Consider the following 13,633-nt stretch of genomic DNA (forward strand, 5'->3'; position numbering starts at 1 on the left):
TTTGTTCCAATGCAAGTGAAAAATGGAAACTACCAAATAAACTCTCCTAAGATCAAGTAGACAGTTAAGATTGTTCCTTAAACATGTGTGTATGTGTTTGGGTGTGAAACTTCATCACTTGTTCCCAAGTAGACAAGCCTCGTCCTGTTGTGAAGAATCATAAAAATTTCTATCCATAGATCTGTTTTAAATTTTAAAATTATTTCAACTGTTAAACAAAAAATGTAATAAGTTGTACCTATTTAGGAGTTTTCCTATCCTGAGATCAGATCTCTGAGGGGTCAGTTGAAACTTAAAAAATCAGAAGTCAGAATATTTTAATTGAACCAAAAAAATAAAATAGAAGGAAATGTTGAAAGTATTAAAATGTAGGTTACTGCCGGGCATCTGTAATCCTAGCTACTCAGAAGGCTGAGATCAGAGGATTGGGATTCAGAGACAGATTAAGGCAGAAAAGTCCACAAGATTCCATCTTCAAGTAAACAGCCACACTGAAGATGTGGCTCAAATGGTAGAGCACCAGCCTTGAGCAAGTAAGCCCAGTAAAATGTAGGAGTTCAATCTCTTGAACCAGAAAAAAAAATAGAAAAGAAAAGAAAGAAAAATGGCATTTTTACTGATGTTACTTAGGTGGTAACATACTATGTTCTTATCTTCCAACTCAGTAGTGTTAACCCAAGAAAGAATAAAGCTAAATATTTTATTAGCTCCAAACACAATTAAAGAAGTCACGGATTCCATGGTAGATTATCTTCTGCTTCAGATAACTTCAATTAACAGGCCACTTAATGAGCTGATTTAAAGGATTCTACTACATCTAAGAAAACACATTAGTATTAGCTACTTCCTCATAAAAAAGTTTGGACTCTAGAAAAGTTATTACTCCTTCCACTTTGTCTAGCAGTCCTTGCTAATTTCCACTGGTATAAATCAATTTAGACTTATTAGCTTGGTACAAAGGAACTCCAGTAAGTTTTTAATAATAATTATCATTATCACTGATTAAAGTTATATTGTTCAGGCCAGATGGAGTACTTTTCCTGTCAGCTAGAATGAGCTTGCATTATGCAGCTATAATGTGTTTAGATCTAAGTAAACAGATGGCAGAGTGACAGGATGTTATACACTGTGACGTCAGTGTTAGGGCCTCACAAACAGACTGCTTGAAATAAACTGCTGTGATGAAAGTCCTCCTACTTCTGGAACGATAAGTATGGTAGTGCTTGAGTATGCTTCACTTCCAGGGGTCAACCATCAAGATGGAATGTGTGCCTCAGAGAAAGTGTCTGCTGTCACCCTGAAAACACTACAGAAGGGAAGAGGAGAAACTCTAGGGCTCCTTGGTACAGCCCGAAATTTTCTTTATAAAGATCCAGAAACACAAAGTTGACAAATGGGATTGCATGAAGTTGCAGAGTTTCTGCATGGCAAAGGACATAGCTAGCAAGATCAATAGAAAGCCCACCGATTGGGAGAAGAGCTCTAGTAGCCATACAATGGACAAGGGTCTCATATCTAAAATATACTTAGAACTCACAAAACCAAATCCCCAACAACAAATCCTCAAAGAAACAACTGTGCAATAAGTAAGTGGGCTAAAGACTTAAAGAGAAACTTCTCTGAAGAGGAAAGAAGGATGGCCAATAGACACATGAAGAAATGCTCAACTTCTCTAACCATGAAAGAAATGCAAATCAAAACAACATTGAGATCCCACCTCACCCCAGTTAGAATGGCTATAATTAAGAACTCTAATAACAACAGATGCTGGAGGGGATGTGGCCAAAAGGGAACCCTACTACATTGTTGGTAGGAGTGTAAACTTGTTCAACCACTTTGGAAAGCAGTATGAGGGTTCCTCAAAAGACTCCACATAATAGCTCCCATATGACCCAGCAATCCCACTTTTGGGCATTTACACAAATGATCACAAACAAAGCTATAATAAAGTTACCAGCCCAAGTATGTTTATTGCAGCATTATTTACCATAGTTAAGATATGGAACCAACCCAGATGACCCTCAGTAGATGAATGGATCAAGAAAATGTGGTATGTTTATACAATGGAATTCTATGCCTCCATCAGAAAGAATGACATTGCCCCATTTGTTAGGAAATGGAAAGACTTAGAAAAAATTATATGAAGTGAAGTAAGCAAGGCCCAAAGAAACATGGGTCCCATGGTTTCCCTTATTTGCAATAAATAGTATAAGTCCAGGACAAGAAGAGAAGGTCAAAAGCTGTATACATAGGACCATATAAGATGATGTTAAGTGAAATGAACCCCAAGATAGGGACACAATTTTTTTTCTTGCTTGCTATTGTTTTTTAAACATATTTAAAATATACTATGTGATTTTTTTTGTTTCTCTTGTATGTTCTTCCCCCATGGTATAAACCCTGTTTTCATTGTATTTGATGTCTGTGCCCTGCATCTTGTATATACATTTTTTCTTATTTGGGGAGGGGAAGGAAAATAACAAAATGCTGAAATAAGGATACAGGTTGACCCATTTTAACAATGAGATGTACAAGACACTATGTTGAAAACAAACTTTACAACCTGGGGGAGGGGCAGGGAGGATTTGGGGAGGTGGGGCAGGAAGGGATGATAGGGGAAAAACAAAGGAGGGGTAACAATGCTCAATAGGAAATGGACTCATTACCTTACTCATGTAACTGTAACCCCTCTGTACAGTATTTTTACAATTAAAAAACATACAAGAAAGATTTAAAAAATAGAAAGTGTCTGCTGAGTCTACATTTTAATCCTCAAAGCCTGTGTCCTGGTAGCTTCTCTCAAATGGTTTCGCAGGAAGAGGAACAATATTTCTAAGTAAGAACTTCTAAACTGAGGACTTAATAACTGTAAGTCAAGGAATGATGGAAACTTTTGGTAAAACTCTACTTGATAATCTTTATAAGACGACTAAGTTTGTTAGACATTTTGAATTCATAATTGAAGCTGGGCACTGATGGCTCAGGCCTATAATCCTAGTTACTCAGGTGGCCAAGATCTGAGGATCTTGATTTGAAACCAGACCAGACAGAAAAGTTCATAGGTGTCTTACCTCCACGTAATCATCAGGAAACCAGAAGTAGAGGAATGACTCAAGTGGTAGAGTGCTAGTCTTGAGTGAAATAGCCAAGGTAAAAAGTGAGGCCTTGAGTTAAAGTCCCAGAACTGGCATACAACATTCATAAACACACACGCACACATACACACACACACACACCACAACATATTATGTATCAGAAAATTAACAGAGGCTTTAATAAGAAGTTTGTTATAAAGAGTATTTGGCATTTATTACTGTTAAATATATTTTGTTTAAAAATAGACCATGTGCATATAGATGTTTTGGGAAAAATTAGAAACAAGTTTCCAAAGGGTGATTTGACATGATTTATCCTATTTGAGGTTTCTATTGTTGAGTCATTCTAGCAATCTCTCTTTGGGACAACTGTTTGTTGAAGCCAGTATTTCTACTAGGTAATACAGTTATTGAAGGAGTTAAAGGCTGATATCTGATAATTCAGATGATGTCAATAAAAATCTTACATGTGTGTTTTTCAGTACTTAAATTAAGCTTGAAAAATTACATTTTAAGTGTTTGATTTTTGCTGCTTATTTTACTGTAGTAGGATGGCATGTGCTTGAAAGAATATGTCCTTGTTCTCATAGGCTTCATCATCTTTTAAACTCCTAAAGTTTTGATATCAGTTAGCTATGGACTTTGAAAATTACATCAAGTAAAGCAGATCAACAGACCAGCAATCAATATTGAATAGTGAAAGTGGAATTTCTGAAATTGTGAATTTCTGGGAGAATTCACAAATTCATCTATTCCCTTTTCATTGTCATTGCTGGGAGGATTTCACATAAGAGCACCATATTTCAGTTACACATGTTTTGCCACTTGTGTTTTATAGGCTATGTCTTAGCACTAGCATGACATAAAAACCTCATAAAGAAGCATGTGTTGTTTTCTCGTTTTAAGAAGTTCCACCCCTCCATGAATAAAAAATGTAATATGTGTGACTTTTCTCTTTTCTCTTTCCTCTTCTACAGGTGGACGTTGTCATAAGTCCTGCACTGGCCGGTGCTGGGGGCCCACTGAGAATCATTGCCAGTCATGTAAGTATTCTAGTGAAAAAGCATTGACTTGAAATGCTCAAGGGATTTCAATAACGGATTCTTCTCACAACTCTCATAACTGCAATATGAAAATGAGCTTTTACCTTTTGGTGATGAATTTGTTTCTTCCAAGAAACTACCTAATTCCATTGCTGTCGAATGAAACATAATATAATTGCCTCTTATATTTCTTTGTGGTTTCTAGAGTAATGATCCTTGCAGCCCAGCTACAGTGAAATCTATAGCTTCAGTGTCTGTATATTAGCAGGAGTAGGAAATCCAATTTTTTTTTACAAATTAATGATAATTCAATTTGAGGTAATTTGTATATCTCAGTACCTTCCTTAATACTTATAGTTAATAATTTAGACAGGGGAAAGTTAAGAAAGAAAGATACTGTGGACACACTCTATTCCAGGCACTGTTCTAGGTTTACATATAAATGATGTAAAAGATGGGTAAATATTCACTATCAATAAAATTAAATCTGTCCTTAGAGAACACTTCTTACATTACATATTACTAAATCTAAATATGTAGCTAATATCATTGGAAAGAAAATGACAAGGCATACTTATTATAAAGGTAAATATCTAATAATTTTAGTACTCTTAAGGCCATACTTTAGCCAGGGCTAACTTTCACTTTTTTGTTTTTGTTTTTATTAATAAGTATTTTATTGTGAAAATACCATATAGAAGGGTTACAATTACATGAGCAAGGTAATAAGTACATTTCTTATCAGCATTGTTGCCTCTTCCTTTGTTTTTCCCCACTCATCCTTGCCCTCCCATCTCTACAACTACATTCCTCCCCCCAACAAAAAAAAGTTGTAAAGTTTGTTTTTTGACATACACCTCATTATAGCAATGGGTCCACCTTTATCCCTATTAAAACAATTTATTTTTCTCTTCCCCCCCCCTCCCCAAATTATACCAACATCAAATACAATGAAAACAGGGGTTATACAGTGGGGGAGGGATATATAAAGCAACAAAACAATCACCTTATAAATATGTTAGAAACAATAGCAAAAAAAAAAAAAAAAAAGGCCAGGCGCCTGTGACTCACGCCTGTAATCCTAGCTACTCAGGAGGCTGAGATCTCAGGATCATGGTTCAAAGCCAGCCCGGGCAGGAGAGACCGTGAGACTCTTATCTCCAATAAAAACCACCAGAAAACTAGAAGTGGCATTGTAGCTCAAGTAGTAGAGTGCTAGCCTTGAGCTAAAGAGCTGAGGGACACCAGAGTTCAAGGCCCAGAGTTCAAGCCCCATGACTGACAAAAAAAAGAAAAAAGAAAAAAAAATTGTGTTCTTGTCTTAGGGTTCATTTCACCTAACATCAACTTACATGATTTTTTCTGCTTGTCTCAGACATATCCTAGTTATTGCAAATAAGGGAAAGCATGTGACCTATGTTTCTTTGGGCCTAGCTTACTTCACTTAATATGATTTTTTCCAAGTTGTTCCATTTCCTAACAATATCATTCTTTTTGATGGAGGCATAGAATTCCATTGTGTATATATATCACATTTTCTTGATCCATTCATCTACTGAGAGGCATCTTGGTTGGTTCTATATCTTAGTTATGGTAAATAATGCTGCAATAAACATAGTTTCTTTTGAAATGGAAAGCAAGCTGGATATCTTTGTAAATGCCCATAACCTCAGCATTAGGGAAGGTGAAGCAAGAAGACTGAAAATGTGAGGCCACCCTTGGCTGTATAGCAAGTCCCTTACTCAAAACCAGCAAACCAACAAATGAACAGATAAAAAACATTCCCTTAAAACAAGAAAAGGAAATACCTTGTACAAATGTAAATATTTCTTCTCTATCCTGAAATAAATATATGAAAATATGTATGGTGACAATTTTATAAACACAGAAGACAGATTAATTGTTAAAGATTTTAACATGCTAAATTAGCATGGTGGATATTTGTGGAAAGTTATTAGAATGCTAGATAAAGTTTAAAAGAATTTATTTTGCCTCAGTTCATAACATTTTATAGATTCTGTGTATGAATTATCAGTGATATTAGATCTTAACGAGACATTTGTAAGGTTAAGGGCATTTATACTTGCAATTCATAATTACACCAACTTGAAGTTTGTCCTTTCTGTAGATGCTTTAATAATTACCAGGAAGGATATGTGTACATGCCTGTCTGCCTTCCAAGGACAAAATAATGTCTGATCAAGTCTTTTAGGTCTTTGTCAAAGGATTAGATGAAAGATAGTATCTCATTGTAGATTTAAATAAACTTATTTATAGAAGCAATGTTTTATGGCAGGTATGTTTTGACAAGAGTTTTAAACACAATTCTAAAGTAAGATTAGATTACTGTGTGAAATCTATTCACTAAAAGATTTGGTTGACATTGTAGCCATGTAAAATAAGCTGATCTCTGAAATCCTGAACTATTCAACACACTGTGATGAAGGCATAACTGGACTTGGAAGTCGTTAAGGCATGGAGAGTCAGTCACTTCTTAGAAACTTAAAAATAAGTTGTTACCCAGTGACTTGATTACTGACTTCATTTCTTTCCTTATTCACTATCAAGTGAATCAAAAAGGCTTGTCTATACGCTAGTTATTGTGGCTGGCTGGGCTGCTCTGGCAGGATTACCCAGATTGTGTCTCCTGTCCAGGGACTCTGATAGATCTATGGGAATGAATGTGGCTTAGATATGACAAATGTGAATATTGGAAGTGATCTCTCTCTTCTTCAATTGTAGGAGGACTTTAAAATGTCTGCTCAATATTCCTCTGGCACTTGATCTAAAATTTGGATTTCCTTATGCCTCCCAACTTTCAAATCTCCTTTGGTTTTGGTTGCCTTTGAATTATTTTCAGGGTTTCTGGGGTGGGGGGGGGGCAGGGAAGGAACATTCTAAGGAAGGGCGAAGAAGCTCATGCCATTTTTTCTAGACCAGAGCATTTTTAATAATTCTCTACATAGGCAAAAATGAAATAATATTATTTTTAATTATTCATTGTACTTTGTCTCGTTTTATACAGTTTTGTAGCAGTATACTTAGAATATGAATGTATATGTCATCTATTTAAATATGGATTTTGAATGTCTCTAATTGGGATGTGTGAGTGAAAAGTTTGGAAATTACTCTGTTAAAGCAGCATGAATGGGTGAAGAATATATATGGGTGTTAACCATACTTGATTGAAAATTAAATTTTCCTTCCATTTTTATATTTTAAAAAACAAACTTTTAATAACTTTTAGTTTATATCAACACATCTGGTCATGGTGTCAAAAACTTAGACAAGTCATCATTTCTATGCACATATTATTAAATAGTAGACAACTTTCAGGATAATTAATTGCCAGGCTGAAAAAAAATGGTTTTCTTAGAACGTCCCATGTCTAGATGATCTATCTCCATGTTGTATGGGACACTATTCTTGGTCACAAATCAGAGTTTTTCAAGCAGAGATTTTGTCCCTCTATACCAGTTGATAATGTCTACATGTTTTTGTCTGTTATAGCAAAGAGGGGTGGGAAAATACCCCCTAGTGCTCCAAGCATAAAGACCCAGGCTGCTACTTAATACCCTATAATAATCCACAGGAAAGATCATCCTACTTACAGCCAAAGAATTTACTCAGCAGAAAATATTGGTAGTTTTAAGGGTTGGTAAATCTTATCATAGAAGTAAAGACTTGATCCAGCCAATAGGAATCTTACTCCCAGACAGTTTAGATTAGGGACCTAAAAATGCTGGTGATGCTACAGAGATGTTAGACCTAATATGTGGATCCATTTCTGGCCACTGTATGTTAATGAGAAGCAGAGATAACCTGTCTCCAGAGACACTTTGAGAGTGAGCAGTCATGTAGAGATTTGAGGAGAGAAGGTAATATTCTTTGATAGTTTTTAATCTCCTAGTTCTCTGGCCTTCCTGATGTCCAGCTTTACTCCTGTCTTTAGGTTCCTGAAGAAAATAAAGTATATATTTCTAGAGCATTTTAAATATCATGTTTTGGACTCAGGGTGAGGCTTAAATGGTAGAATTTTTGACTAATAAATGGGAAGTCCTGAGTTTAAGCCCCAGTACCAAGAAAATAAATAAATGGAATTTTACTCCATTGGCCTGTAATCCTAGCTACTCAACAGGCTGAGATCTTAGGATTCTGGTTTGAATCCAATCTGAAAAGGCAAATCCATGAGACTTTTACCTCCAATTAACCACCAAAAAGCTGGAAGTGGAGGAATGGAACAAGTGGTAAAGTGCCAACTTTGAACAAAAAAGTTAAAAGACATTCTCCCAGCCCTGGAAATAAAGCCCTAATACAGGTACAAATCCCAGCAGTGTACAGTTTCTACCAGGACAAAATGACTCGATCTTTGGAAATCTGTTATAATATATGCAGAATCAAAATAATTATATTTTCTCTCAGAAGTTTTTATTTATTTTTTCAATACTGCAGTTTACATTCGGGGCCTTGTGCTTCTTCATCTTACTAGGTCAGTTTGCTTGCTCAGCTGGTGCTCTACCTCCCAGTTTATACCTGCAACCCCACTTTTTTTCCGTTACATTGGAGAAAAAGTCTTGTGACTTTTCTGCCTGGGCTGAGATTGGCTTCCAACCACCATGCTCCAGATCTGTTTCTTGAATAACTAGATTTATAAGAGTGAGACACTGGGACTCAGGTATTTCAGCTGCTGTTTCTTCTACTTTTCCTCATCTCCCTCTTCTTCTTCTTCCTCCTCCATCCACTTCATTTTCCCACTTCTCCCCCTCTTCCTTTTCCTTCTTTTCCACCTCTTCTTTCCTTCCTTCTCCTCTTCCTTCTCTTCCTCTTGCTCTCTCATAAATGAATAAACAAGTACACTACAATAATGTAGTTACAATACTTAAATATTTTTGGTACATATTAACATCTTAATAAATACTGGCTGATGCTCAAGTGAATAAAAGTATATTGGAAAATTTAATCCATTTTAAATCTGAATGTGGGAGAAAACTCCCATGGGGCATTTTTCCATGAAGTCTACTGACACCCTGTGTCTAGGGAAGGAACAAGCAAAAGTCCCAGAGCAAAGAGCAGGCTGTTTGCCTTTGACATTTGTCTTGTCCTTTCTTTTCTCCTTTCTTCAGTTACTTGAAAGACATTACTTTATATTTTAAAAGAACAGCATCCTAAGCAAAATATATTTTACAACTTCTCAGAGAAATACAGTAAAACTTAAAGTTTAGAATTCTGGCTACATTTTTGTCAGAATAATTTCTTATTGTGAGTGATACTATAAGAATCTGAAATCTCTAGAGATTTCATAGAGAACATACATAATCAAAATATTCCTAATGTTTTCTTTAGTTTTTCAATGGCTCTCTGTTGAGTTATATTTGTACATGGGAAGTCCACTTGAGATGAATTTATATCTGAACCATGACATTATAACATGTAAAAAAAACATGCTGTGAAAATTTTCAATAATATTCTGTATTATTGCTTGATTATATTAATGTACATTTTGGGAATCTCACATTATTTACAAATGATTTCTTTCCCCATGACTGAAATACGTTCCCTTCATTGAATATTTTTTTGAGAAGTATTCAATTTTATGTTTTCCTTATTTATTGGGAATAATTTTTTTAAGATTTTCTCCACTACATTAAAGTCAGTCACCGAGCTAAGGAAATTGTATTGGGAATATATTTCATTCACTTACTTTCCCACTGCAATGGCAATGGGCTGGGCTTTTCCTGTGCTAATGATAGGTAAGAAGTCAATTGGTTGAAAATGTTTCTGATTGGATTCATGGGGAAAACACAGATACCAGTCACAAAAATGGTGATCTTTGGAAATGCTCGGCAAGAGGCAGAAGCTTCTAGAGTCAGGAGTAAGAAAAATGCTTAGGTTGTTCTTTGTAATAGCATGCTATGAGGGAAGAGGGATGGTGGGAGGTATGGAGCACTGGCATCAGCAGTTCACTATAGACAGCTGCTCACATGCAAACTTTCGGTCAGAAATTTTATTAAAATTTTGAACACTTGCAGTATAATTTAGTAATATTTTCAACTTATTTCACCTACTGCTTTGGGTGTTTGTGTGAGTGTATCCTAAATTATTTTGGTATGTCATTGTGTGTCAATAGTATTTAATACCATTCAGATTATACATTATGACCAGCAACCAATTTCAAAATATTTTTTTCTCAAGTAGTAGATATGATTTTTTTCTAAACAGATTATTCAAAGAAATCTCAGCCCAAAGAACTCCCTAAATGTGAATGCACTTACATGATTCTGATGGAACCTAGATGCTTACTTGGTGTTTTGCTCTCCTGATTTTCTAAGCAATTTGAATTTATTCCCCTTAAATCCTTCTTGATGCTTGAACATCTTGACCCTATAAGCCTAACATGACTGTTTCTTGCTTAACCACAAAGGGTCAAAGCACAACTTAGGCTGGTATTACAGAGAGCTGTATTACATGGGGACGAGCAATTCTGACTTGAAAGTTCTTTTAAGCTCAGTTAAATCGTGGCTGCCTTGCTCCACGGCACAGCTTAAGTAAATTGATTCAGTGGATTAATGTAGTCATGTCAGGGGAGACAAACTTATCTTCTATGTGAAGTCTGAAGCTTAGAGGAGTATTATTTAGCAGGCTCACTGGTAAGAATGACAATGCCCTCCTATTCATAAGAACTGAGTTTTGAGGTCTGGGCTGTATAGGTGTAAGTGTGAGAGAGACTAAAACTTGAAATAAGTAATAATGATTAAAGGAACAAAGTTATCTCGGTTCCTGCAAGATATAAGAAGCATGCTTATCGCATTTAAAATAGAAACTGCTTGTCCTTTTTTTAAGTCTTGAGAACAATATTGAGCTAGCTCTCTGTACTGTATTATCAGAACCCTGTGGTTTCGTTTTAAATATTTCTTTGTCCTGCTGGTCCCAAAGTCAACTCATTTACTCACTGTATTTTGAATGAGAAGGGAGAAAAGAAGTTTACGTGAGATTACTACAGTTTAATTTTTTCCCTAACTCTGACATACATTTTGCATTAAAGTAGCCATCACTGTCTTCAGTTACAGGTTTTATAACTAGAATATTCTGGGCTGATAAAAAAAAATACACTTCTATATCTTCTAAGTTGTACAAATGACATTTCTTGCCTAGAAATAAACTGAGAAGTAGAAGTGTCCCTGATAGCAGGTTGAAAGATATTTGTCCCCTAAGCTGAAATATTATAGCATAAAAAATAATGAGGAAAAGCACATTTCAGATACTAGAATGAACACAGATTTTTCTTTTGCCCTTTTAATTCTCCTGAAATTGATCAAGCTGAAGCATTATTGTAACCAAAGGAAAATTGGTGGGTGAATTTGCTAGTCTATATTTACTTACTTACTTACAATAATCTTTATGGATAGAAAGTAACAGCAAAATTAACACAAGTAGTATATTTGTTCTGTTGTTAATAATTGTGAATATAGTATTGGTACATTGATAAAACAAAACCTTGTAAACAATCCTTTCTATTATTTCTTATTTCTCTAAAGAGACCATAGAATATGGTAGGAAATTTTAGGACTTATTTATTAGTCTCTTCTTTATGCACTGATACAAACTTCTTTAATGATCTCAGCACAAACATTTAACTTCAGGCACTTTAATTTTGCCAACAAATAATAAGTATTCAGAGAATAATGGTTCATGGTAAAACAGTAAAGAGCTAATGCAATTCAATGTTTGGTAAAGAGGAGACATTTTTCTTTTACTTCCAGTTGCCTAGTATCTATCTTCTATCAATGTTATAAGCATGGGAAAGATTAATTTTGCAGTCTCTTTGTAAATTTACCAGTTGATATACATTTTGCTAAAACCTACAGAAAACAAGCAATCAGTTTCTTACTAATTTATTTTGAGCATGGAGAAAACTATTTAACAATAGTAATATATGAAAAGTTTTGGTTTAATAACAAGGGAGTGAAAAGAAACACAATTGTAGAAGGAGGGCTGTATGCATCTATTCAATTTTAGGAAAGTTTTAAACTACAAGCACAACTTCCAACATTTGTTTAAAATATATCTGGAACTTAGTTGAACTAGAAAATTAAAATATAAGAAATAATTATTTTTGCTCCTAAGAATTTTATCAGGAAAAAGTAGCAGCACAAAATTAAGTTTTATATGTCTCCATGAAATTCTAAAAGTTTCCTGCAGATTGTAAAATCCAGTGACAAATGACAGCGATAATGAACTAATTATACCTCATATATGCATACACATAGTTTGTATAAAGCATAATTGTGTTTACAGTCTTTGAGCAACAAAAAGAAGGTGTCAATGTGGTAAACATCCAATTAGAGCACAGAAAAGCAAGTAGGAAAAAGAGCTGAACCAGCTTTCCCGATCAATCAAGGAAGCAGAGAGCCTTTGTTAAAGCCAACATTTTTAATTAAAACTCGTGTATTTTGCTAATAACTTTGCATGTCTGTAAGGCCTTCTTATTGATTTCAATTATTTTCTATGTTCCCTTTTTTGAGATTTATAGTTTTTGGAGATATTGTAAAATTAAGAGAAACATTATATTGGACTAATTACTTGAATGCATTTAACATTCTGGTGACCCAAACATTGACTTGCAGAAAATGAAAAAGAAAAGTCTCTCCTGATAGGCTGTTCATTCTGATACTACATTGATAATATTTGTTGTACTTGATGACTTTCCCCAAAGACTTAAAACCAGATAGGATAGTTTTTATGTTAACTACGAGAGATACTGTTTTCTGAAACACTTTCTAGTTTACAATTTAATGTCATTCAGGAGTTATTGCTAATGCCACACTAAACACTCGTGGGCCATACAAGAAATAATATACAAAATTGTGTCTGCTTACTAGACAATCTGTGTAGGCCACAAAGCAAAGATAAAGAATGTTTGTAAAGGTCAAAAAGGAATATTGAACTGGTGACATCAGGAGACTGTAGATGAAATCCATTCTCTGAACAGGATCGATTTCTAAAACCTCAGTTTTAACAATTCTTAGTTTACCCAATAGGAGGATTTAAAAATTAATGATTTCCTTGCCTGCTTCCTTAAATGATTATAGTATTTGTGTATGTGTCTGTGAACATTGATTCATTGTACATGTGCTTAGCATATACACATATATCATTGGTTATGTAGACATTGATGACACCGATACAGATAGTTTGGGGGAGAATGTTAGCTATTGTCTGTGGTAAGAAAGGTCATTTAAGCATGGAGACCAGACTGATCACCTTTGAAAGATTTTCTAAGAGGACATGGAGAAGAACCTTTGGAAATATCTGTCCATGTAACTATTAAACTTATTTTTATGTTATATATATAATTTTATTTTATTGTAAAGATGCTGTACAGAGGGGTTACAATTACATGAGTAAGGCAATGAGTCCATTACTTGTCGATCATTGTTACCCCTTTCCTTGTTGTTGGCCCACTATCCCTTCCCTCCCCTCTCACTATCCTTCCCC

The 13,633-nt window shown here is 34.9% G+C and overlaps 1 protein-coding gene across 1 annotated transcript in view; it reads left to right on the plus strand.

The window, feature by feature from the left end:
* The window catches only part of Erbb4 (erb-b2 receptor tyrosine kinase 4), a 1,009,337-nt gene that overhangs the window by 698,394 nt on the left and 297,310 nt on the right, over window positions 1–13,633 (plus strand). The window contains exon 5 of the mRNA XM_042679248.1: window positions 4,073–4,138. Within this exon, the coding sequence (XP_042535182.1) occupies window positions 4,073–4,138 (66 nt within the window). The remainder of the gene's footprint in view (window positions 1–4,072; window positions 4,139–13,633) is intronic.

This window comes from Dipodomys spectabilis, unplaced genomic scaffold (genome assembly GCF_019054845.1).
Source record: "Dipodomys spectabilis isolate Male_0828 unplaced genomic scaffold, ASM1905484v1 ptg000051l, whole genome shotgun sequence".
In the NCBI taxonomy this organism is placed as follows: domain Eukaryota; kingdom Metazoa; phylum Chordata; class Mammalia; order Rodentia; family Heteromyidae; genus Dipodomys; species Dipodomys spectabilis.